At 38.4% G+C, this 27,655-nt stretch overlaps 1 protein-coding gene across 1 annotated transcript in view; it reads left to right on the top strand.

The window, feature by feature from the left end:
- The window catches only part of DNAH5 (dynein axonemal heavy chain 5), a 237,484-nt gene that overhangs the window by 155,109 nt on the left and 54,720 nt on the right, over window positions 1–27,655 (top strand). Inside the window, 8 exon segments of the mRNA XM_032470113.1 lie at window positions 831–1,003; window positions 6,312–6,442; window positions 10,038–10,191; window positions 10,683–10,950; window positions 19,349–19,580; window positions 20,762–20,876; window positions 21,135–21,311; window positions 25,759–25,962. Of these exon segments, the coding sequence (XP_032326004.1) occupies window positions 831–1,003; window positions 6,312–6,442; window positions 10,038–10,191; window positions 10,683–10,950; window positions 19,349–19,580; window positions 20,762–20,876; window positions 21,135–21,311; window positions 25,759–25,962 (1,454 nt within the window).

The raw sequence follows: 27,655 nt of genomic DNA, 5'->3' as shown, positions 1-27,655 counted from the left end.
AGTAGTTATTTGCTATTAGATTTGGAAGCTCCACTCACTTTTCTAGTACCCAGTGAATTTCTAAGTTTTATTCGTTTATTCAACTATGTCACCCTTTTTCCTGTCACTGTTTCCTGACTAATGTCATCCGGTAGCAAATTTTTATATGTACAATTTAGCTTTTTCTTTGACATTATGCTTTATAAGTTGAAGTTGGAAAAGTGTTAAACTGGTATATTATGTGTTTCTAATTTTTAAAAAAGTGTATTGGTTCTAATACTTTTCCCAGTGAAATAATTCAGTAAGTTTATTTATTTAGTAAATTTTTTTCTATTTTTTCTCAATCCTCCACCTCCTCCCCCAAATTTACTTCTGTCCTCACCACTAGCCCCAAATTCCTGAATCATAAAAATTTCTTAAGTGAATACAATGACCTTTTTCTTTTTATCCTTATTTAAAAATCATTTAATTCTTGATCTCTCTTGCTGATTTTGACCTTAAATCCCTATTTTTCTGATCTTCATTTTGACCACTAAGCGAATATCTCAGGGAGGATTCTTGAAATGACAATGGTAAATTATGGGTTCAAATTAAATTCACTGTATATGTCATTATCTGAAATTGGCCCTTTGAAGACGTGGAAGAATTAAGACTGCATATGATCAGAAAAATTCTAATGCTTCTATTATTGTTTGTTTCTTTTCTAAAAGTATGTACTACAACATTTGGATGAAAATCAGTATTATTTTGTGCTAAATTGCAGAGCTATGAGTGTATTAATTTAGGTTGAAGAAAGCGGTAAAGTCCAGTGATGTGAAGAAACTTAGTCGATTCATCTTCCCCAATCCCAGGTGAAACGTCTGAGGAAGCTGATGCTGAGATGCCCAAAATTTATGAGCCAGTTGAGTCTTTTGATCACCTAAAGGAGCGTTTGAATATGTTCCTGCAACTTTATAATGAGAGCATCCGTGGCGCAGGCATGGATTTGGTGTTCTTTGCAGATGCGATGGTTCACTTAGTCAAGGTCAGTGGCCACGCCCAGTAGCACCGCCCCAAAGAGACAGACCACTTGCCTTCACACCAGAAGTTCTTTCCTTCCTCTTTCATTTTCATCTCCTAAGAGAGTATTCAGTTTAAAAATAAACTCAATGTTAACATTCCAATTTACTTTCTAAACTGAATGCAACGTGTCATGCCTATAGGTTTAAAATCAGAGCATGTGTACTTCCAATGTGGGATGTGATAATTCGATTCAGCGTTGCTGTACAGCTTTCAGCACAGTGTTTTCATTACGTAGAATGAATGTGCTTGACATCTGAGTCCAGAGCACAGGCACAAAGTCTGCTTATCTTTTGCATCATGCAAAGGATAACTATAAAAAAATAGTGCGTTTGAAGGCGTTATGCTAAGTGAAATGAGCCAGTCACAAAAGCACAAACACTGTATGATTCCACTTATATGAGATACCTAGAGTACATTCTAGGTGGAAAGTAGAATGCTGGTTGCCGAGGGCTGAGTGGAGGGGAATGAGGAGTGTTTAACAGTACAGACTTTAATTTTTGCAAGATGAAGAGTTTTGGAGATGAAAGGAAGTGGTGGTTGCACAACAATGAGAATGTACTTATTGCGATTGGACTATACACTTACAAATGATTAAGATGGTAAATTTTATGTCATGTGTATTTTACCACACTTAGGAACAATAATGAAAAATAGTGCATAAACAATTGACTATGAGCTGGGATGAAAATTCTGTGAAAATGAAATTTGCCAGGAAAGTGCAGTTTCCTTTCTATTTTGTCATACGAGTCATTACAGTTTCTGTTCAGAAGACAGTTAATCCTCAAAGGTTGGAAGTAAAATATATTATTTACCTGATAACTTACATGGCCTAATTTGTTGATGGTGGAACATAATAATGCTATTAAAAACCCACTGTTGATATTCTCACTATGTTGATGTCAATTATTTTTTCAGACTACATCCTTTTTAATTAGAAAGAAGACAGTTTGGGGCTGTCTTCCATTACTTAAGTTTCACCATGAGGAACAATCTTGTAATTACAAATTGTCACCTGTAATAATTACTGAGTCTTAGAAATGGAGAGGATTTTAGAGGATATCTAGTCAACTTTCCCTCTGAAAACTGAAAAGTGTGAAGGCATTTCTGTAGGGCTGGAGTAAGTGTGGGAGAAGGAGGAAGACTGTGTTCTGGGGTTGGCTCTCCCTAGCATGAGGACATTTAGCTTGGAAACTCTGAATTCTTGGAATCTGAGGCATGTCTACTGAATTATGAGCACAAATATTCTTCCAAGGCTAAATATAAATAACAGTTTGAAGTTAGCTCCTAATTTATAATTAGGAGTCTGTTCTCAGGAAGAATAGAGATACTGTCATATTTAATGATTACAAGAAAGAAGACAAAAAGGAAAACATTTTCTAAATAAATAATATCAAAGGCAGCTTCATGAGTTGGTGTCTATTGGAGACAAAATCTGATTGGCTTTCCCAAGCCAATCAGATTCGTAACAGCTCAAACTGAAACAAGGTTATTTATGTTAGTCTTATGCTTGAGGAAGTTCCCTAGAACTGTCTTTTTTATGGGTTTTACAGCACAGATGATGAGTTACAAGCATTTCTTTACTTTGTTTGGGCTTGACATTCAAGGCATGTGTGCTTCAGCACAGGGTCCTTGATTGTGTTTTTCCTCCCTCTCAGCCTCTAACGTGTCTGCTCTGGGATTGGCCAAAGAATCCATGTTTGGAGGTTTTGAGCTAAAATGCTACATTCCTCACTGTTTTCTAGGCCAACCCTCTTTTCTACACTCTTGCTTTCTGTGTACAGTTCCATCCAAACTCTGTGTTACGTGGGTGTGAGCCTTGAAATATGTGACCTAGTGGTAAGACATGATAGAAGCCAAGAGACAGAATTGAAGATGAAAACTGCAGCAAAACACAATGTGATCTGAGACCAAGCATACTTCTTAGTTCCTTTCTTAATTAAAATAATGATTTTCTTTGAAAGTGGAGAATATCTCTGCCATATCTCTTTTGCCTCTTTGGTTAAAGTTCAAATCATAATGTGCATAGTTGTTATGATCTAATCCCTACCTACCCCTCTACTCCTGGTGAGTGGTGCTCTCTGCTTAGGGTGCACCCCAGAGAAAAGGTCAACTGCTTATGATTAAACACATCCTGATTCCAGAGCACCTCACCAGTATTGCATCCCCAGCAGGTGTTGCGTCGAACTTACCTGTGTTCCTCTTCTCTACTGGACCATAAGCTCTGTGAGGGCAGGTACTCGGTTTATTCAGCTCAGTGTTCACAGGTTGGAGTACTGTGGAGACAGGCACACTTGTGATGCTGGATAAAGACGTTTGGAATTTAACCAAGTCCCCAGTATGGCCCTGAACAACCCTTTGCTACCTCATCTCCCAATATTTCCATACCTGGCACTGAAGCTACTGAAGTTCCCACCCCTGTGAGGTCCTCTCAGGCCTTTTGCTGATTCAGAGACTTTGTGCACTGGATGGATCCCCTCTTCTTAAAATTTAACCCAACTCCTGCCCAGTGTGCCACCTTCTTTGCATAATAAACTTCTAGTCATCACTCAAGATCTCGATCAAATTCCAGCTCCACACCTAGGACTCATCTTCGTAAGCAGTGATGTTTCCTCTCCATTTTCTCCTCCCGTTGCCACCATTCCTTTCCTCTCCAGCATTCACAGTAGTGCAGTATTGCGTCCATGGTCTCTTCTCCACTAGAGTGTGAACACCTGCAGGGCAGGGTGGGCATTATTTATTTTTAAAATATTTGCTTTTCAATTTTTTTAATTTTTGAAATTTTTAAAAAATTATTTTATTTTTTAAATTTTAAAATGATTTTATTTATTTTTTTAAAAAAGGACACTATGAACTCATCTTCAAAACAGAAATAGACTTGCAGACATAGGAAACAATCTTATGGTTGCTGGGGAAAGAGGGTGGGAAGGGATAAATTTGGGAGTTTGAGATTTACAAATGTTAGCCACTATATATAAAAATAGATAAAAATCAGTTTCTTTTGTATAGCACAGGGAACTATGTTCAATATCTTGTAATAACCTTTAATGGAAAAATATATGAAAGCAAATATACATATGTTTATGCAAGACTGGGACATTGTTCTGTATACCAGAAATTGACACATTGTAATTGACTGTACTTCAATTAAAAAAATTAAAAAAATTTTTGCTAAAGGTATTAAAAAATGAATATCTCTATCTCACAATCTATAGATAATAGGACAGAATAGCCCCATTTTACGTTCTCACTTGACTGTGTTTTATAATTTATGCTTTTAACTAGATCATGAATTTTTTGAGTCTGCTTTTAAAGTCTTCTATTTGTTCACATGTGTAGTCATTTGTCAGTATGTTTAAAGGGTTTATCATGTGCCAGAAACTGGGAATGGAAAATTTTGATGTTAAGACCTAAGTCCAGTTTAGGAAAAGAGTGTTGGGATGAAAGTTCCTAATACCGAAGTAAGAACCATTATTTAAATCCTTAATATATTCACCAGTATCAACTAAAGGAAATGGTTATGACAAAAGCCATGTATTTTGAAAAATGTTAACCAAGGAAAGACACAGGAGATTCTAGGCTGGCCGGCGGTAGCTTCTTACCTGCCTCATCTATGCCTCTAGAAGTGATGCCAGGGAAAGAACATAAACAGACTCTGGCACAAGCCTAAGAATTCTTGCCAGAGCCACTCCTCCCTGCCCACAGTGACTTTGGAGAGAATCACATGGAGAGGAGGAGCAGGAGGCTGGAAGAGCAGAGTGACCACCTACCAGTCCTGCTGGGATCGGTGGACCAGGTTCTCAGGTCCACAACAGAGGTGGGAAAATGGTCTCCACTAAATTGGGGGAAATAATCCAAAAGCAGGAATAGTCCCAACAGAAATAGAGTATAGCCCCTGCCAGAGAGGGAATCCTGAGAAAGGGTGTTGAACAAAACCTTGTCAGAATGCACAGCCCGGGTTACACCAGAAAGCTTCCCCCAGCTGCAGAGAAGTGACCCTTTCTCAGCCCCCATGTAGCTGTGGAGAACATTAGAACGGACAGGCCAGCAACACTGCAGGCTCAAACTGCAGTTAGGCAGGAAAGCTAGTCATCACATGAGGTGAAAAATGCATCCAGGAGAATTCTACAGTGCATCCCTTTTAGGTGGGATTGGAGACCTGATGGTGGAAGTAGTTCATTCAATGCCAATCAGGCCAAAGAAACGTGGACTGTGACCACCACCAGTGACTCGGAATGGTCTGGGGCTGCTGACTGGCATAGAGTAGACTTCCGCTCCATCCGTAACCGCTTCGCAGTCGATGCCTTAGTCATCACTTTGCCAAATAACGAGAGCGCTTATGCTTATTTTGTTCTTCTTTTTTAATTCCATCACCTTTGCCACATTTTGAAAATTTTCTTGCCTTCAGTTTAAACTCTGTTAGTTTCCAAATGTGGAGGATATTCTAAATAACCATGTGTTCTATATTCCAAGGATACACATTATTTTGAAATTTCTGTTGTCTTTCCTATCCTACTGAGTTAGGTTGGCAAATTGAAAGGAAATCCCAAAGTCCCCTTTATTTCTCTCCTTGAAGACCCAGAGCAAGCCACAGTCTGGGCTGTCTGCTGACTTTTCTGTGCTGGTCTCTCCCGGTTTCCCCACTCCGCACCCTGTCCAATACTTCTTAAACACTGTTCTGTTTCAGAAATGCCTGCATTAGTCCAACCAGCATATCTTTCTATTCTGACCCCAAGACATCTATGCCTTCCAAAATGCTTATATAGGCATACCTTGTTTCATTGCACTTTGCTTTAATGCATTTAGCAGATATTGAGGTTTTTGCAAATTGAAAGTATGTGGTAATCCTGTGTTAAATAAGCAAGTCTTTCAGCGCCATTTTTCCAACAGCATTTGCTCACATTGTTTTGCTGTGTCACATTTCAGTAATTCTCACAGTATTTCAAACCTCCACTGGCAAAAAGATTATCACTCACTGAAGGCTCAGATGATGGTTAGCATTTTTTAGCAATGAAGTATTTTTTAATTAAGGTATGTACTTTTAAAAGATGTAATGCTATTGCACCATGAATAGTATAGTGTAAACATAACTTTTATATGTACTAGGAAACCAAAAAAAAATTGTGTAACTTGCTTTATTGTGATATTTACTTTATTATGGTGGTATGGAACTGAACCTGCGGTATCTCCGAGGTATGCCTGTATTGAGGAAACGGAATAAGTGGAATATTTACTTGTTAAATGATACATACTTTTCGTATTCCATATTCTAGATCTCGCGTGTCATTCGTACTCCCCGGGGAAATGCCCTCCTGGTTGGGGTGGGCGGATCGGGAAAGCAGAGCTTGACAAGGTTGGCTTCATTCATTGCTGGCTACGCTTCCTTCCAGATCACTCTGACAAGGTAACACGCTTCCACTCTAATTAACCTGAAATGGATTTTGATAAACGGTTCTCAGAGGCCACTTGGAGTTAAGAATGCATTTTTCTCATACCTGAAGGAATTATAACTAGTTTTCCTTCTTGAATGCCGAGTTATCACCTTCCCCTTTCAACCTCTGTTATGGACCATGAAAATTTCACGTTAATAAATTGCCTTGGAAACACTCCAGCATCTCGTTACAGTGAAGAATTGCCTCTCTGTTTTTATGTTATGCTTGATATGAATATTGTGTGTATTCCTTTTAGTGCATTTCAGAAGAGATTTATCCTTACTAAATGTTAATTCAGATTTCAAGAATCTACAAGGTAGATCTGTGTCATCATGGAGTTTATAGCAGTTCAATGGGGACAACTGAGCAACTCATTAAATGAGGTGTGATAGGTAGACAGCTATCTCTGATAAGGAAATAAATGTAGATAAGATTCTGCTGAAACACGGGCAGGGAATTCCTAACCTAGTTTCGAGGATGATTAGAAAAGTCTTCCTAGAGAAAGGGATGTTTCACCTGAGACCTGAATATGGGTAAAGTTATCTCAGAGAAGAGGAGCAGTAAAGAATGTTCCAGGCAAAAGGATCAGCACATGTGAAGTCCCAGTTGAGGCCCTGGAAACAGTTAAATATGGCTGGTGTACAGATTAGGAGGAAAGTGGGAAGGGAAGAGAAATGGAGGGCTTTAAAAGTGTCATCAGGAATTGGGACTTCATCCTAGTATGATGGGAAACCAGTCATCACTAGGGAAGGCATGTTGGATTTGCATGTACAGAAAGTGGATGGAAGGAGCTAAGCTGGAAGGGTTTGAAGGCTGACTCAGGGATCTCAGCGAGAGGCGGTGGTGTCATGAGTGGTGGCAGTGAGAGTTGAAGAAAAGAGAGCAGATTTAAGAGATCCTCAGGAAGGTGGAGCTTTTGGACTTGGTACATCCTAGTTCTGGCTTGAGGAACTCGATATATGGCACTGCTATTCATCAAGGTAGGGAAGCCAGAAGAATTTCCCCTGGAGTGTGTGCAGAGCAGGGAGAAGTAGAAGGTGGGATGTGAACAGAAGAGATACAAGCAGGGGTGATGCAGAGAGGCTCAACAGAACTTCGGGAGTAACCAAGATGAGGTGAGAAGCAGGAGGCCAGTTTGGGAAATTTAATTGGGCTGGAAGTGATCAGAAGTTAATTTCTAGGCGTGAGAGTAAGAGTCTTGCCTGTTGGGCATTGACCAAGTGTTGACTCGGCCCTGTAGGGCAGACATGCTGCTGATCTGTCTCACTGATGGAGATCCATAGTCACCTGCCGGGATAAAGGTTGAAAATTATTAAACATTGGGTTTGGAGATCCAGATACTCAAGTTGTTGTGGTTACACCTTTTATTTGGTCTAAATTGTAGGGTTCTGCTTGGAGAATAAATCCAAAAGTTCGCCATTTTTACCAACTACTAAAACAGAGAGAAAGAATTCGTTACCTTGTGTATAATTTTTTTACTTTATGGATGGAAACCGAGTTAGATAAAGGATAACCTATACAGGAAAGGGATTGAACTCTGAGATTTTTGTTCGTAACATTTTTATGAAACCTTATTGTTTTCAAAGCACTTTTATATGCATGAGCTAATCTGATCTTCAAAAGAACTTTTTGGCTTTGTGGGTTAGCAGGTCATCTAGTCCATCTCGCAGCTGAGGCTCAGAGAGGCTAAGATTTGTTTGAAATCTCCAATAAACCTGGGAACTGGCAAAAATATTTCTGGTTTCTGGTCTGCCATGACTTTCACCACCCCCCGCTGCCTCAGTAAAAATACCTTGCCTCTCCTCTTCCTGTGATACATTAGTTCCTCTGCGTGTTGTCATGGGAATGCTCCAGTACTGATGAAAAGGAGGGGCAAGGCCTTCTCTGCCTTCTCATAGTCTTCCAGAGACCATCCTACTGCCTTAGCCTTTGCACGGCCACGTGACCAAGGCTCAGGAAGCAAGTGCCTCTCCTTTGGGAAGCACAGGTTAGATGACACGGTCGTATTGTTTCAGGCAGTGGGGTCATTGAGATCGAGGGGACTGGGCTGAGATCTTCCCCTCACGTCATGAGAAGCTGGGGTGAGGTATTTTCCATTGTCCTCTTTCCTTCCTTCCTTCCTTCCTTCCATCCGTTTCTTTTTTCCTTCCTTCCTTCCTTCCTTCTTCCTTTCCTTCTTCCTTTCCTTCTTCCTTCCTTTCTTTTCCTTTTTCTTTCTTTCTTTCTTTCTTTCTTTCTTTCTTTCTTTCTTTCTCTTTTTCTTTCTTTTTCTTTCTTTCTTTCTTTCTTTCTTTCTTTCTTTCTTTCTTTCTTTCTTTCTTTCTTTCTTTCTTCCTTCCTTCCTTCCTTCCTTCCTTCCTTCCTTCCTTCCTTCCTTCCTTCCTTTCTTTCTTTCTTTCTTTCTCTCTCTCTTTCTTTCTTTCTCTCTCTCTTTCTTTCTCTCTTTCTTTCTTTCTCTCTCTGTCTCTTTCTTTCCTTCCTTCCTTCTTCTTTCCTGTAGGGACCTTTCTCTGAAATTTTTTTTTCTGATCTCTCAGATCTCACTTAAAATACTGATGCATGGTACTGATATTTCTACTTCTACGGTTATGGTTTTAGATGCTAAAAAAGCATGGACTATAGAAGTTAAATATTTGGTAGCCTTTTAAAAATCGGAAGGTGTTTGCTTTTGTACTCTGAACTCTGAGTTTATTTAATGATGCAATATGCCAAAATACAGCATAGATGATGGAATTAAAAAAGACAAAGAAGAAAATAAGCTTAAATACTAATTTTATTATTTGGCAAAGACAGTGATAGCTGCCTCCTGTAAGAGAGAAAACTTAATTTAGCGAATCCGAGTCTCCAGGATTGGGATATTTAAATTTTCACTTTTGGCAGTAATGGGCTATTCTATATTGAGATCTCTCTAACATTTCATGGTTGCTGCTTGATTCCACTAAAGGATTGCTTTGGGTCTGAGAGAAGATTTAGAGTGGGATATTTAATAATGTTTCCAGTGATTCTACTGCTGTGTACTGATTGCTCTGAACATTCTTTCGCGTGAGATCCAAAGATGCAGTGAAGATAGTTGTGTTGGGGGATGAGGAGGGTACCATCTATCTCAGAGATTCTCCCTCACCCCATATAGCAAAGGCTTGAAATGATTGAGTTTAGTTTACTTCAAGTTATGAGACTTCTTTTAAAATATCAGTTGCAGATGGGTGCTTAGGAAACATCCCAGTTTGGCTGTTTCATTATCTTGACCAACAAATGTTTTCAAAATGATACATGTGTATACACATTCTGATGGCATTTAGTTGTGGTAAAAATTGTACTTTTTGCTTCAGGTTGACTTTTCACTCTAGATTTTTGAGTGTGTGTAAAAATAGAATGTTTTATAAAATACAGTTTTAAAAATTATTTTCATTTTTGTGTGTAAATATAATGAACCAGTAACATTTACCTGCAGTCTGATGGAACAATATTAGCATTTTTTTTAACCAAATGTCATAAAGCATTGTTATAAGGATCTTTCCTTCCCGTTGAAATATTTGAGCTAATGACGCAATGACACTATTTCTTTAGATCCTACAACACATCAAATCTGATGGAAGACCTAAAGGTTTTGTATAGAACAGCCGGTCAGCAAGGCAAAGGAGTCACTTTTATTTTCACTGACAATGAGATAAAAGATGAGTCATTTTTGGAATATATGAACAACGTTTTATCATCGGGTGAGGTAAGAGCTCATTTCTCCTTTATGTGTTTTGCCTCCTCAGACTCCTTCCAACGTTTGAGCTCCCTGTCTTTCCTTCCATTAGAGTTCTGAATAAGAGCTGTTGTTGGGGATTAGGTGATCAGTATGAAGAATGGCTTTTTCTATTAGATTTTTGAAGAATAAAACTTCCAGTCAAAATGTGGAGCTGTGCTTTGAAAACGTTAATGAAAGCTCCAAATGAGAAGTGGAAAAACAGAAGAAGGAGGTTATAGGGAAAGCTGATTGGATTTTTGATATGTCCATTTACCCCCTTAAAGGGCTATGACTTTCCAGCTAATAATAGAATCATTTGTGTATTTTAAAATGTGGTGTAGTTCATCTTGAGGACTTTTGGTGGATTTTTTTAAAGGTGAATTTAAAGACACAAATGAAGGAAAGACATCATACGTATCAAGCTGTCTGTTCTGATCTGTTGCCTGTGCTGAATTGGAACGTCTGACTTTTTCTTGAAGGTCTCCAGCCTGTTCGCTCGTGAAGAAATTGATGAAATTAGTAGTGATCTCATATCTGCCATGAAAAAGGAACACCCCAGGCGCCCTCCTACGAACGAGAACCTGTATGACTACTTCATGAGCCGAGTCCGGCAGAACCTTCACATTGTGCTCTGCTTCTCCCCGGTGGGGGAGAAATTTCGAAATCGAGCTTTGAAGTTCCCCGCCCTCATTTCAGGATGCACTATCGACTGGTTCAGCCGATGGCCCAAGGATGCCTTAATTGCTGGTTAGTGTGGTGGAAATTTTTACGTCAGAGTTTCTGGTTTGCTCTGTGTATGTGTGTGTGTGTGTTTATTTATTTACACTCTGTGCTGTTTGCTGTCTCTCTACTGGACTGAACCCAAAGTTTGCCCAATTTTGCCCAAAGTTTGCAGATTTTTGAAAGGTGCTCTTTCTCATTTGGCAGGTAATTTTTTTTTTTTTTTTCCCACCAGAGTGTGATTATCAGAGAATGAGATCTTCAGTCTATACTCCTTGGGTTTATTTTCAGAAATTTCAGTGTTTTCAGTGTGGTGGAAAGCTTTGTCTCAGTTGGTCCCCAGGCAAGTTCTGGGATGTCACAGGAGGGCACTGAGGTTTTAATCTCTTAGGTAGCATTTGTGTTCTTTTTCAAGGGGGCGGAATCTCATGTAAGGTATTATTAACAATAAAAATAAACATTTTAAGATAGAAAAAGAAAGAAAAATACCATATGATATCACCTATATGTGGAATCTAAAAAAAAAAAGACACAAATTAACTTATTTACAGAAAACAGAAACAGATTTGCAGACATAGAAAACAAACTTATGGTTACTGAGGAAAAGGGGGTGGGAAGGGATAAATTGGGAGTTCGGGATTTGCAAATGTTCACTACTCTATATAAAATAGATAAACAACAAGTTTCTACTGTATAGCTCAGGGAACTCTATTCAGTATCTTGTAGTAACTTACACTGAAAAAGAATATGAAAACCAATATATGTATGTATACGTATGACTGAAACATTATGCTATATACCAGAAAATGACACAACATTGTAACTTCAGTGTACTTCAATAAAAAATTAATTTCAAGTGACACACACCTAATACCAAAATTAGGATGATTTAATTTAAATAATGGAGCTCTTTCTGTTAAGTCTTTATTTCGGTCGTCCCTCCTATTACAAGACAAAAGTCCTTCTTTTGTTTATTTCTCACAAATCTGCCCCATTTAAAAAAATCTTATTGCAACAACCCAAGCCAAGATTATATGGAGGGCAGGGAAACTTTTGTTTCTGTTTCCTCAGTTCCTAGCAAGCGTCCTGACTTTCATGCATGTGTCTATTTGCTCATTTATTTAGAATGTATTTGTTGAGCTTCTTGCCACTTATGGAGCTTGGCATATTGGAGGATAAGGCAGACTCATTTCTTCACTCCAGACCCTCTTCCCTGCCAAGCTCATCCACAGCCTCCTGTGTAATATGCACCATCAATTTTTATCTCTGGTCTCTCCTGTCCTCTGGCTTCAAAACCTGTGCCCTCAACTGCCTGCTTGATACGTTCTCATAGATGTTTCTTAGGCTCCTTCAGCTGAAAATGTCTAAAACTGAACTGGTTCTCTTCTGATTACTGTCTCCCAGGAAGTCTCACGATGGTGCATGTAACTTGGCAATCAGAGAACTCTTTGTCTTTAACATCTTCCTTTTCTTCAACTCTCAAGTCTACTCCATCGCTAACTCATGTCAACTTTATCACCTGAATATTGCTGGAAACTATCCAACCCTTTCCCTGTCGCTGGCATCCTAGGCCAAGCTATCATTGTAACTCACCTGGAAGACTCAAATCGCTTTCTGGTGGTCGCTCCTCCTCTCTCCTGTCTCTCATCCATCTCACATTGCCGACAGAACAATGAGAAAAACACAAACCCCATCACATTGCTTTCAACTCAAAACCTTCCACTGCTCTCAGGAAAAAGCAGTTTCTAGCATGGCCTGCAAGGCTGGGAAGAGCTGGCCCTGCCCACCTCCCCTGCCTCACCTGAGGTCACTTTTTCCTCCTGCTCTGTTCTCCTTGAGTCTTGAACGTGGCCTTTTTCTTCCCATGTTTTGCCCTCCTCCTCCCATTCTCCCTGAGCCCTCCTCCCTTTGTCCGGATACTGCTGGGTCAGCTAAATGTCACTTCCTCAGGGAAAACGTCCCCTGCTCCTCCCCACCCCCCACTAATCCAATTGTCCTGTTATGCATTTCACAGCGCTCTGCTCTTCCTTCTCGGAATAACCATAGTTTTCAATTTAAATACTTAGTTGTGTGATTTGATTAATGCTTATCTGTCCTACTAAACTAAAACTTCGTGGGCTCACAGACTACATAATCTTTGTTCACGATTTCAGGAGCTACAGGGCCTGACGCCTGCAGGGTTGAGTCAATGAATCAGACCATTAAGATTCATCATCCTTCCATAATATGGCCCTGACTTACTTGCAGTCTTCTCTAATCCAACATAAACCTTCTTTCTTTCAGATATACCTCTTCTGTTTGAACCCTGAATATCCTCTGATTATCTGTGTTCTCCCCCATGTTGTCTCCCCTATCAAGACTGTTCTCTGCCATCTTTTTTATCTAAGTTTCAAAGCTTAATCAAGACACATCAGATCCTTTGTTCACTTAGGAATATTTAGTTTTTTCCCCCTTTCTTGGACCTTTTATGTCTATAGCACTTAAACCGTATATAATGCACCTGGGCATTTCAATCTTTTTAAACCTTTTGATAACCAGTGAGCTACTGTGACTATGTCTCTGATCTAGTCTAGTAAATGTTTAGAGCCAGCCTACTGCCTGCATACACAGTACCGTGCTAGTCATAGTCGTGGATAAAATAATTATAAGACACGAGACATACCTTCTTTGTTTTATGAATATAAAACCTTGTTGGGAAAACCGACATCTACACTTAATATTAATCTGCCTTGTGTTGTTTTGAAGGAATACCATCTGTGGGCATTGGAAGTACTCAGTCCACTTAGGGGTGTAAGTGTTATTTATTCTTTTTAGAAAATTAGGAACAAGATTTCGAGAAAAACCATTTAAGGTGCCTTTAAGATCTGTATTCTGAAGTAAATTATTATCTCCAGGCACATCAATAAGAAAAGATACCATTTTGTTAGCATATTTCATTTAGATTATAATAAATGTTTTCCATAAAAGTACTGAATTATTGTGCATTTTTCTAATTTATTTAGTCCTCAAGATGTACTTTATTTTTATTTTTTTTAAACCATTTTAGTGAAGTCTGAATGACATACAAAGAGCTGTACATACTTAATGTATACAACTTGACAAGTTTGGAGATGAGTGTTTACCTGTTAAACTATAATCTATGTCATAAATGTATGCATTATTATCTCCAAAAGATCCCTCCTCGCTTCTTTAATGATGACAATGATAATGACTATTTTTGTGGTAAGAACACCTGCCATAAGATCTACCCACTTAGCAAAATTTTAACTATTCAGTGGAGTATTGCTAACTGCAGGCACTATGCTGTACAGAAGATCTGTAGGACTTACTCATTTTGTGTAACTGAAACTTTACATCTTTTGACTAATATCTCCTCATTTTCTCCACCTCGTGTCCCCTGGCAACTACCAGTCTACTCTGCTTCTATGATTTGATTGTTTTAGATTCCTCATGTGAATGGTATCATGTGGTACTTTTCCTTCTGGTCTGGTTTATTCATGTTGTTGCAAATGGCAGAATTTCCTTCTTATTTTAAGGCTAAATAATATTCCATTGTATGTAAATACCACATTTTTTTTTTAATACCACATTTTCTTTATCCATTCATCTGTCGATGGACCCTCAGGGTGTTTCTGGGTCTTGGCTATTGTGAATAACGCTGCAGTGAACAAGGGAGTGTAGATATATCTTCAGTATCTTGATTTCAATTTCTTTGGATATATGCCCCAAAGTGGGATGGCTGGATTATTTGGTAGTTCTATTTTTAAGTTTTTGAGGCAACCTCTTACTATTTTTCATAGTGGTTGTTCCAACATATATTCCCACCAATAGTGTACAGGGGTTCCTGTTTCTCTACATTCTGGCCAATACTTTATCTTTAAAATTTAAACAAATTTTTTTATAATAGCCATCTTAACAGGTATGAGGTAATATCTCCTTGTGGTTTTGATTTGCATTTCTCTGATGCTTAGTGACATTGAGCATCTTTTCATATACCTGTTAGGCCATTTCTCTTTGGAGAAATATCTGTTCAGTTCCTTGCCCATTTTAATCAGGTTACTTGTTCTTTACTATTGAGTTGTAGGAATTCCTTATATATATATTTAACCCTTTATTAGGTTTGCAAATATGTTCTCCTCTTCTGTAAATTGCCTGTTCATGTGTTGATTATTTACTTTGCTGGGCATAAGCTTTTTAGTCTGTAATCCCACTTGTCTATTTTTGCTTTTGTTGCTTGCACTTTTGGTGTCACATCCAAAAAATCATTACCAAGACTCATTGTCAAAAAGCTTTTCCTCTACAGTTTCTTCTAGGAGTTTTATGGTTCAGGTCTTATGTTTAAGTGTTTAAACCATTTTGAGTTGATTTTTGTGTATGGTGTAAGATAAGGGTCCAATTTCACTCTTTTGCATATGGCTACCCCGTTTCCTCAACAGGATTTATTGAAGAGGATGTCCTTTCACCACTGTGTATTCTTGGCAGCCCTTGCTGAAGGTCGTATGACTGTATGTGTGTCAGGGTTTATTTCTGGGCTCTCTATTCTGTTCCACTGGTCTACATGTCTGTGTTTATGCTAGTACCATGCTGTTTTGATTTTTGTAGGTTTGTTACATATTTTGAAATCAGAAAGTGATTTTGATTTGTTCTTGCTCAAAATGATTTTGGTTATTTGGGTTCTTCAGTGGTTCCCTATGGATTTTAGGACTTTTTTTTTTTTTTCTGTTTCTGTATAAACTGCCTTTGGAATTTTGATAGGAATTACATTAAGTCTGTAAATTGCTTTGGGTAGTATAGATACTTGAAAAATACTAATTCTTCCAACCCATTAACATATGATATCTTTCTTTTATATTTATATCTGCTGTAATTTCTTTCGTTAGTGTTTTATAGTTTTCAGCACGAATCTTTCACATCATTGGTTTAATGTATTTCTAGATATTTTATTTTATTTTTGATGCTAATATAAGTGAGATTATTATCTTAATTTCTTTTTTGGATAGTTTATTCTTGTTCTTTAGAGTATTTTTCTAATTTAAATATAGTCAGAAAGAGCCAAGTGTCCTCCCCTTTATCCCACATATACAATAGATGCTAGATTTTGTAGGATTTTAATAACTATATTGCTTTTTTAAAAAGTGAGTTCTTAATATGTATGAATTGAAATGGACTGAATTTCTGGGTGAAACATTTAAAGGAAAATATGCTTTGTAAAACTCTAGGCTTTCCCACCATTTAGTAATCTTCATTTTGGCAAATCTTTGTTTTCAGCTTTATGTGGAGTTGTTTTGAGTTGTTTCTAAGTATCTGTATTATCTTCATTCTGGGGGTATCGCATTTCTTAATGAAACCTTGTGATTCCAAAGTTACTATTAAATCAATTAAATTCATTTAGATTTCTCCAAGGCAAAGATAATTATTAATGTTTGACTAGACACCATTTTATATCAGTACAGTATTATTAAATTGGAACTAAAATCAATAGCATATTTTTGGCATATTTCAAAGACCGCCATCTTAATTATGTAAATAAACTGGCCCTCTTTGAAAATTATTACTCAGTTTATACTATACAAGATTTTGGCCTTATGAGTTTGCCACCATTGCTTTTGCAACTGTTTGCAGCTAATGATGCAGCAGAAAGAGAGGTGAGACAACTTGCACACAATAACTGCTCAGAAAGTAAAGCCAACCACAGTAGTTCCCACTGGTTCCCAGAAAAATTAGCATCTTTTGTTTATAAAGCACATTAGCAGATATCTTTGAACTTAGGCTTTAATTTAAAAAATGTTTGTTTGGCACTAAAAAGACTTTGTGTAGTATTGTTTTATTTGAATTTCTAAATCAAGGTGATGTGAGCTTTGGAATTCATCATCTCAGGCTTTGAAGTCCAGTTCTGCTACTTACCAGCAAACTTCTCTAAGCTTCGTTTCCTTATCTACAAAATGTACATAGTGATATCCATCATTTAGGGGTGTTGTAAGGATTCACTGATAAAGTTTTGTGATTTAGGATCTGCTGGGATTAGATATGCTTGCCTCTGAATGGATCGGTTAAGAATGTGTCTGTAAGAGAAAATCAGAGAAGCGGTGGTGTAAATAAGTAGGTTTTTGTTTGTTTGTTTCTTTTTCCTGGTACCAAGAAAATGCAGAGACGTGCAGTCAAAGCAATGCCGCTGGGAACCTTACTCCTACCCCCTTAGGCTGTGGCTCTTACAGGCACAAGATGGCGGCTGCATCTCAAGGCTTTGCGTCTCTTGGTGCCTCATGAAGCTTTGCCTTTTACTTCAGGGCAAGATTCTGCCCTGGGGACTTTTGTCTATGTGTCATTGGCCAGAACTGAACCTCACCCCCTGCCCCAGTGACAAGACAGTCTGGGGAATCAAAGAGTTTTAGTTGGGAGTTAGATTGTTACTCTAAGCAAAGTTGGGATTCTTTAAGTCACAAAGAGAGGGGATGGTAAACTGACTATATTTCAATAAAAAAAAAAAAATATATATATATATATATACAAAAAATAAAGTACATGTGAGAAGTGAAAAGTAAAAAAACACAAAACAAAGAGGGAATGGCTACTGGATAGGCAACAAATGCATCTTCCTCACTTTATTCCTTCAGTTCATCGAATCCAAATGAGGTGGAAGTTTGAGGGCATCAAAATTCAGGGACCGAGGTCAGTGTCCTCCCTTCTATCCCACCTCATCTGTTCTACATCAGGTGAAGTGAGCAAACAATACCAGGATATAACCCACAGTAGCCTCAGACAGCAGCCTAAAGGTGGGCCCCCAAACTGGCTTTGCTGCTCTGGTGACTGGACAGTGAAGGTGACAGAAGGGTTTTCTATGGCTTGCGTCTGAGTCTCAGCAGGCTTAGGTCACCCTAAGAGGAACTGCAACCCCCCCCCCCCTTAACCTTTCTGGCATCGGAGATTGTGGGTCTATGGAAAAATATGTTTTGAATCCATCCCATTTTTATTCTTTGACTTTTGGGAGAGACAAAAAGACAACTTGCTACATCAAGAAAAAAGGCACCATTTTGATACTCTCTGTTTTATGTAAGAAAGAAAAAAATCGTTATATGATAAATACAAGAAAGTTTTCAGAAAGTGGGGTTGTCCCTGAGGATACATAAGCTTGGTGTCATTCCTAGCACACAGACAGTACTTCAGCCACTGTGATTAATACTGACAAACAATTTGTCACGGGAAAGAATTGTTCCTATATTTCCAGTGACCAGACTTAACCTTCCTAGAATTTAAATTGTTGATAGGATTTGCTTAACTACATATGAAAAAAATATGACTTCTGAGGGTCTTAATTTATTGCCTTTCAGTGTATATGTTAAACTGTATTTGTAACCACGCTGATCAATTGTCTCTATTATTTACATAAATGTAAACACCACCCTACAATTACGGCATTAAGAACTTGATATAGTGAGACTTACTGATGAAAGGCACCATTTTTCTGTCAAGTTATGACTTGATAGGTTTGTTCACTCGGTTCCTTGATTCTTCCTCTTTTCCCTCCCATTTTATGGGCCGTATTTCTATTTGCAACTTTTATGTCTATTATTCAATACTTTTTAGCACTTTTAAAGCCAATCCATAGGCCATTTTTTTTCTAAGATGCATAAAGATGGCTTTGATCATTTTTAACTGTGTAATGCATAACCCTTGTGAATTCCTTGGAGTTGAGACCAAGTGTCATAGTGGTGGGCATTTGGCACACATCCTCTATGTAAGTGATGATGGATTAGCTCTGACTTCATGGCCTAATCTTATAATAAGAAATACTGTCTTAGAATTGGTCCCGTGTTTGGCACTGTTGGGAAGATAAAGGTCTACAACAGGAGACTTTTGTTCATCCATTTTTAAAGGATACCATAAATTTGAATTGACTACAGATGGCCAGCTGCCACATTTAAGGACAAGATGGCCCAGGCATAAAAAAATGTAATGACGAGCATTCCACGTGCCAAATGCAGTCCGCACCTGGAGAGTTAAGGTTATGGCAGGTTCTGAGTGAAATAAATAAATAAATAAATAACTGGGGTTGTTAAATATGAGTACCAGGTGGGTATTGATTTCTGAGTTGTTTGTACCACTTTTGTCCTTATGTAAACCGTAAAACAAGCTGGCTGCTGACCAGAACCTACAGCTGTGGAGAAGAGACTTCTTTGTACGTGTACCAGAAAACAAAGAATTATGATAGGTTTAAAGTCTGTTCTAGTTTTGTACATGAAAGGGACGATAAAATTCTGATGTCAGAGACCTGGGGCCAGAACTGCTGCCATATATCTAGCTAGCTGGGGCTATAAAGATGGCATGCATTCCTAAGGATTGTCTAAGTTTTAAAAAATAGCCAGTTAACTTTTAAAATGATAATTCACTTTCATATCTCACACGCTGCTGTCTTTATTCTTTCCAGTGTCTGAACACTTCCTCTCTTCCTATGATATTGACTGCAGTTTGGAAACCAAGAAGGAAGTGGTCCAGTGCATGGGCTCCTTCCAGGATGGGGTGGCTGAGAAATGTGTTGATTATTTCCAAAGATTCCGACGTTCTACCCATGTGACGCCCAAATCATACCTCTCCTTTATTCGGGGCTATAAGTTCATTTATGGAGAAAAGCTTGTGGAAGTGCAAACTCTGGCCAACAGGTAGGGATGAAGATCAAATATAAAGTTATTTTAAAGCAGTGATTCTCAACTAGGGGCACATTTGCTCTAGTGGACATTTTGCAATGACTGGAGACACTTTTGTTTGCTATAATTAGGGTTGAGGGGCTAAGGGGTCTACCGGCATCACAAGAGTTAGAGGTCAGGGATGCTGCTAAACATCCTGACAGTGCACAGCACAGTCCTTCCATCACGAAGAGCCATCCAGCTGCAGATACCGATAGTGCTGAGGTTAAGAAACATTCTCAAGTGCGTTCAAAGGATTATTCCATAGTTGCGAGGGGCTTTATTCTCACCCAACAGGATTAAGTGTTGCTGAGTTTTCATGTGGCCCAACACTTTCTATAATTTTGAGTGACAATGATAGAAATAGTGGGCTGAGAAGGAAGCTGAGAATACAGACATCCTCTCCCTCTGTCCTCTCATCTCTCTGGTCCCACCCTTTCTGAGTGTCTGGGATAGAAGAGGTTGCTTGACGCTTATGTTCTGTGCATAGTAAATATCCTACTTCACTGAAATTTGTTCCACATTTCTCTGCTCTGCCCAGCTCTTTTCTGAACACTTGTATCTTCTGCCTGAAGATGGCCAGAATCAGCCAGGGTGGTTATGGAAGGGACCTCTGGGTGGGTGACTGAACTAAATGCCTCCAAGGGCTCCAGTCTTTAAGATCACATTATTTCAGGGTCAGGCAGGCAGCTGGTCCCTTCAGGAGGCTGTTCTGATGGCTTTAAATTTTTTTTTTCTTGATACCAAGTCTTTCTTCTTTTAACTTCATTGGTGTCTTTAAAAAAAACAGAAGTTATTTATTTCCTTCGCTCCGTGATAGGGCTTCAAGCATTTGCAGTCTATTGTCATAATAGCTAAAAGGTCATTCAGCATGTCTCCTGCGTGAAATAGAATCTGGACACCATTGTTCCTTATGGCATGCAGCGTCCTTAGCAGATTCACTCTTTCCACGCCCGGTCTATGCAAACATACAAGTGTCTTCAGTCGGGAATCAAGCCTGGAGGTTTACCGTTTTTTGCCAAGCCTTCTTGGGTTTGCTATTGTAGGTGCATCAGTCTTCAAATATGACCATTACTGTCTGTATCAGTAGACCGGGACCCGGAAAATGTGGCCAAGAACCACACATTTTAACACTGCCTGCTTGGATTTTCCATCAGAATGAATACCGGATTGGAAAAGCTAAAAGAAGCCTCTGAGTCTGTTGCAGCCCTGAGCAGAGAACTGGCAGTGAAAGAAAAGGAGCTCCAAGTGGCCAATGATAAAGCCGACACGGTGGGTGGGCGTTCACGTGTGGACCACATTTTCTTTTGAATTCCCAGTTCATACATGTTAATGCTGTGTGCTCCTTCACTCAGAACCATGGAAGTATATGTTTTTTATTTCCATCAGAATGCAATTTTCTTAACTCTATGTATGAAACATCGTGTAAGTGGACAAAATCAACAACTCGAGCAAAATGTGCATGTCCAAACTGGGTCTTTGGTGATTTTTGAGGAGGTTTTCTTGTTTGTTTGTTTTGTGTTGAATTAGGTCTTAAAAGAAGTGATGATGAAAGCACAGGCTGCCGAAAAGGTCAAGGCCGAGGTACAGAAGGTGAAGGACAAGGCCCAGGCCATTGTCGACAGCATCTCTAAAGATAAAGCCATTGCTGAGGAAAAGCTGGAAGCAGCCAAACCAGCGTTAGAAGAAGCAGAGGCAGCCTTACAGGTACATCTGTGTGGTGTAACAGATGCCAGCTTTCAGGGCCTGGGAGGGGGACTAAGGCAGAAATGGTTAGTCACATCCAGGAAGTGTTCCAGCACTTCAGACCAGAGCTCTCTCCCCTGGAGTGATTTCAGTCACATGTTCTGCTTGGAGATGTTTGCTTTTTTATTTTTTTTGAATATTGCACTTAATGCTTCACATCTCATCTTCCTCACTCATGAGTAGTGAGCAGTGTCAGAGGAATGGTGGTTCAGTGTCCTGGGTTCTCAGTTTAACTCTGTCACCAGTAAGCTCTGTGACATTGGGAAAGTCACACAAAATTTCTAAAATAACATTTTTTTCACTCATTCATTGAGGACATTGGATTAAGTCTGTAAGATACAATATTCTCTGAGTATTTCTATGAATTATCCCAAGTAGAGGACTACTGATCTAATGTAGCTCATGAACATCAGAGTTGGACCAGGCTTCCGACACCGTTATCCAATGTGGTTGTGTGGCAATAGCAGAAATGATGAAATTAGAAGGGAGGTTGCATTCTGAGAAAATATGAGATGGGCTGCACCTTAAAGGGCTGGTCCTTCTTTGAGGACCCAGTTTGAGATTTTTTTGGACTCAAGTTAAGATGCTTTTACTTTAGTCTTACTCCTCCACCTGCCTTGTTATTGGTTCTTGGCCTAGAAAGTGGCTGGAGAAATGGAACGCTGCTGATCTGTCCACTGCCAATTCAAGTTATACAATTGTCATTGAACACGCATCATTACTTGATAATGAAATTAATAATAATAACAACAACAATGACAATAATAATAATAAATTTTGGTGAGTTTTAGTTTATTTGGGGACCTTACTGAGAACTATAGCCCAGAAGACAGTCTCTTAATAGCTCTGAGGAACTGGGGAGGAGCCAGTATTTATGGATTTTTTGACTGGGAAATATATGTAGTTAGGCATGCATCTTGGTAAAAGATTGCTGCTAATCATAATAAATGGGGGTCAGGAGGGTACAGCTCCGTGGTAGAGTGCGTGCTTAGCATGTATGAGGTTCTGAGTTCAATCCCCAGTACCTCTGTTAAAATTAAATAAACAAATAAACCTAATTACCCACCCCCACAAAGGAACCAACCCAATGAGAAACAGATTATATGATTCCATTTATGAAACGGATGAAAAGAGGTTAAACTAATCTCTGTTATTAGAAGTCAGGGTAATGGGCGCAGCGAGGTAGACAGCGATTGGAAGGGAACGTGGAGGGGTCGGGAGTGCAGCTAACCTTCTGGTTTTGATCTGGGTGTTGACTGTACAAATGCGTTCACTGTGAAAATTCTGTGAGCTGTATACTCGTGGTGTGTGCATTTCTGTATGTATATTGTACTTCAACAAATAGTTTTTAGAAACTATACTTATATCCTGTATTTCACCTATCAGATTGGCAAAAATTCGAAATTTGACACCATACTTCATGGGAAAGCTACAGGGAAATAGACGCTCTCATACACTGCCGGAGAGGGCGTGGAAGCTCTGCACCCTCCACGCCAATGTTTTTAAATTATTAATCTTTTTACCACTTTCTCAGCACACTGCCTGAAACACTTCTGAATCTTTTTGATCCAAGTTAAGTCTTGAAGCTTTCTGAGTCAATATACGACATATGAATTTCTGCTCTTTTGAGACAATGAAGATATTGCCTTCTCTTTTATCTCTGCAACTTTTCACGCTACTCTTATATGTGTTATATCTTTCCTCATTGTTTCTCCATTCCTCCTTGCACTGGCTAAGCTGTCCTCTTTAATCCTAGAAGTCCTCCAGGGTCTTTAGTCTCTCAGATTGGTGGGTACCTCATTTCTACCCCCACCACTTTTTAAAAACCAATTTATGAAGGTATGATTGACATATGAAAAGCTGGACATATTTAATATATATAACTTGGTGAGTTTGGTGATAAGTGTTCACCTATGAAGGCCATAGATATGTCCATCACCTCCCAAAGTTTCCTCCTTCTCCTTTTATTGTTATTATTATTACTATTTTTTTCTGTGGTAAGAACACTTAACACAAGCTCTACCTTCTTAACAAATTTTAATTATACAATGAAGTATTGTTAACTATAGGCACTATGCTGTATAGTAGATCTTTAGAATTTATTTATCTTGCATAACTAAAACTTTGTGCCCTTTGACCATCACCTCCCCACTTCCTCGTTCCCCCTAGCCCCTGGCAACCACCACTCTCCTCCCTGTGTCTATGAGTCTATTTTAGATTCCATATATAAATGAGATCATGCAATATTTGTCTTTATTTGTCTGACTTATTTCATTTAGCATCATGGCGGATCCACCATGTTGTTGCAAATTGCAATTTCCATTTTTTGAGGCTGAATGATATTCTATTGTATGTAGACATCACATTTTCTTTATCCATTCGTCTATCAGTGGACTTTTAGGTTGCTTCCCTATCTTGGCCACTGTGAGTAATGCTGCAGGGAACATGGCGGTGCAGGTATCTCTTCAAGATCCTGATCCTTATCCTCCCCTGCCCCTTTTAAGACACTGGCTTCACAGAGAGTCTCTGATCAGCAGAAAGTCTCTGATCAACAGAGAAAACAGTGACAGTGTAAAGAAACTTCTACACCTTTATTGGACACATGTCACCTAACAACATCATAGGAATAGAGCACATGGCATCTCAGGTCTTAAAGGCCTACATTTTACCAAGATTTGAAAAGCTTGGCATCTATCTTGACATTATGAAACATTTTCCGGTATCCTCTTAATTTTGCACTCTCTACCACTAAAATATTCAGCATTATGTAATCATCAATGCAGAAATGTGTGGAAACAGGAATACGATGATGGGGCATGTGAGGGAGGTTTTCAATAATTTCCTTCATGTTCTGTCTCCATTTTACTGCCTCTTTGTGAGCTTTTGAAATCTGCTACTTCCAATTTATACTGAGGAAATTTCCAGGTGCATCTAAACTCTAACATTTTGGCATCAGGCTACATAAATCTAAACAACAAATAAGATAACAGCAAAGAATGTCTCTTCCTATCTTAATGCTAATCTGACTAGACACAAAAATATATATATATAATAGTCATACTGCTTTGCCTGAAGGAAAAATAGGAATCTAATACTTAGTTGAAATAGGTTGAATTTCATATATATTCCTCCCCTCATCTCCTTTTTCGTGGCTACCTAACTTAATTGAGCCCAATTCTGTTTGAAAACTCCCCCTTTTAAAACTGAAGTGAAATAAGCATGTCCAGCTCTTTTATATCACTTCACTTTGACCCTGCTTCTCTGTCGGCAACGATATTTCTCATCTCAAATAAAGATCTGTCTGCCATTTCCAGTTCTTTAGCACAAATTCTCCTTCACGTCCAGCTGTCTGGATTTCACAAAGGCAAGTGTATGTACTTATATTCCTAATTACCACGTTCTGTGATTTTCCCTCTTTTTTTTTTTTTTTTTCCAGTCCTCAGAGAAAAGGTCATTACCTTTGATGAGAAGGTTGTTGGGTACCTTCCTTTGGCAGGAGGAATGTAAATGCAAATAAGATGGAAGGTTTTCAAGACCTAGAAGGGATGCGTGTGCACGATGTCTTAGAAACAGGACATTTGCAGATGCTTCTTTTTAATATTTTTCCAATTCCATAAAGAGTGTAAGCGATAGAACAGTTATTATCAACCACAGTGGGTCTAGGTAACTATTAGATAATTTACTCTGTAAGAATCTCTGTACTAGAAATGGAACAGAACTCTTCTAAGAGCTTAGTGAAATTCCTGTGGCTCAAGATCCATCATTTAAAGGTCGATTCCCCACTAAGAAACCTCTAATTATTCAATCTGGCAGCCTCTAGGCTACTCACTAGTGTCAGTCCGCGGTGACAGGTCTTGAGAGAGAAAGAGGCAGATTCTCGACCCACGTATCTAATGAGTGAAAAAGCACTGCAAATCCTGGAGTTTTCCTGACTTGGAATCCCTGGAATCTACTTAAGTGCTGAAGATTCTTTTCCTTTCAGGTGACAGCTTTTTTCTGACACTAAGTGGTCTGTACAATTTTAGAGAAGACACAGCTCCTTATCTTCTCACCAACATGTCTCTCACTGTCTCTCCTCTCGCTGTCAGCTGGAACTGTAAAAATCTGAACTTTGGTGGGGCATGTGTTTCTTTGGGATTAAATATACATCTAGCCCCCATGACTGCACCAAACTTAAAGATGCTTGCTTTCCTCTGTTGAAGTATAATTGATTTGCAATGCTGTGTTAGTTTCAGGTGTATAGCAAAGTGATTCAATTATACAAAGCCTCAGTAAATTTAAGAAAAATGAAATTGTATCAAGCATCTTTTCCGACCACAGCACTATGCGATTAGAAACCAACTCCAAAGTTTCTTTTGTCTGCAGTTTCTTGTCTGAGATTGAATGATAACCTTTTCTCCTCCCCCAGACCATCAAGCCTTCAGACATCGCCACTGTCCGCACGCTGGGCCGACCCCCTCATCTCATCATGAGGATCATGGATTGTGTGTTGCTGCTGTTTCAAAGGAAAGTCAATGCTGTGAAAATTGATCTTGAAAAAAGCTGTACAATTCCTTCCTGGCAGGAATCTTTAAAACTGATGACGGCAGGAAACTTTCTACAGAATTTACAGGTTGGTAGTTTAGTAATGATGGGCTAAGAGGGGACTCAGATTTCATAAGAGTATCTGGGTCCTTTAATTGAATATGCTTCTAAAAATAATTTACCCTACATGCGTATTTTTACTTATTAAGTTTTTTCATCTTTACTGGGGTATAATTGATAAATAAAAATTGTATATATTTAAGGTATACAACTTGATGTTTTGATATATGTTTGCACTGTGAAATAATCACTACAATCCATCCATTAAATCCAATGAACAGCCAGTTAAATGTCTATCACCTCACATGGTTACCATTTTTTCTTTGTTTTTCCTTTTTGTGGTGAGAACACTTAAGGTCTACCCTCCTAGCTAATTTCAAGTATGCAATACAATATTGTTAATTATACTCACATTGCTGTATATTAGGTCCCCATTATTTGTTCATCTTGCATAACTGATACTTTGTACTCCTGACCAATGTCTTCCCCTTTCCTTCTCCTCCCCCTCATCCCAGGCTACCCCCATTCTACTCTCTGTTTCTATGAGTTTGAGTATTTTAGATTCCACATATAAGTGAGATCATGCAGTATTTGTCTTTCTCTGTCTGACTTATTTCACATAGCATAATAGCCTCCAGGTCCATCCATGTTGTCATAAGTGGCAGAATTTCCTTCTTTTTTAAGCCTGAGTAATATTCTCTGTACATATTTTAAACATGTATGTATTTTTTCAGAGTAGAATTTTCTCCTTTAAATATGAGGTCTTGTAAGCATTAGAGTTTTTCCTGACAGATTTTAGGTGTATTAAAGCATCATCAGTGACATATTTTAGTAAAAGTTAAAAAAATTAAGGAACCAAAATGTGTGCGTATATTGTATGTACAAATACATGCGTATATTTATATTTTGCAAGTCTCAATAGTAAATTTTTGAGTATTGATTTGCATCTTTTAAATTTTATGAGATATAATTTACATATGATAAAATGCACAAATTTTAAGTGTAGAGATGAATGAATATTTACATATTCATTAATGAACCTATTAATGAACACTGACATCAAGATTTGCACTTCCAGACCCCAGAAATCTCTAGTATCCCAACACATAATCTCCCCTAAAATAACCATTATTCTGACCTTTATCCTGAAAATTAGTTTTGCCTGTTTTGAAATTTACATATAAGACATCATGTCATAAAAATCTTTTGTTTTGACCTCTTTTATTCAGCATGTCTGTGAGATTCCTTCTTATTGTTGCACAGGACAGTAGTTCATTCTTTTTTCATTGCTATATAGCTTTTCAATCTATGAGTAATGCAGTAGTATGTGACAGCTATTTAGCAACTAGTTCTCTGGGGAGAAAAAAGAAAAAGCTCTGACTTGGAGTGTTTGCCAATTTTCATGGTATAAATATCCCCACAGTGGCTGATTTCAGACTACTAGAATGCTGTTGCCGAATGTAGAATTGAGAAGTGGTACGTAGTAGGATGCTGTTATAAGATATTTCTGCCATATAAATGTAAATGATCTCAAAAACGTAGATAGTAAAATGCAGTAATTAGAAAGTGGCAAATTTTCCTGTACATTATTTTTGTTTAAAATAACGCTTATTTAATTGTAAGTTTATGTAATTTAATTGTTAATAATGGCTGTGTTTAGCAACCAGTTTGCGAAGTTTCAGAAAATTGAACAATCATTTCTCATGAGCTTATATGAGTCA

Source organism: Camelus ferus, chromosome 3, assembly GCF_009834535.1.
Source record: "Camelus ferus isolate YT-003-E chromosome 3, BCGSAC_Cfer_1.0, whole genome shotgun sequence".
Classification (NCBI taxonomy): domain Eukaryota; kingdom Metazoa; phylum Chordata; class Mammalia; order Artiodactyla; family Camelidae; genus Camelus; species Camelus ferus.
The sequence above is the reverse complement of the archived record's forward strand: the minus strand, read 5'-3'. Positions and strand labels throughout refer to the sequence as shown.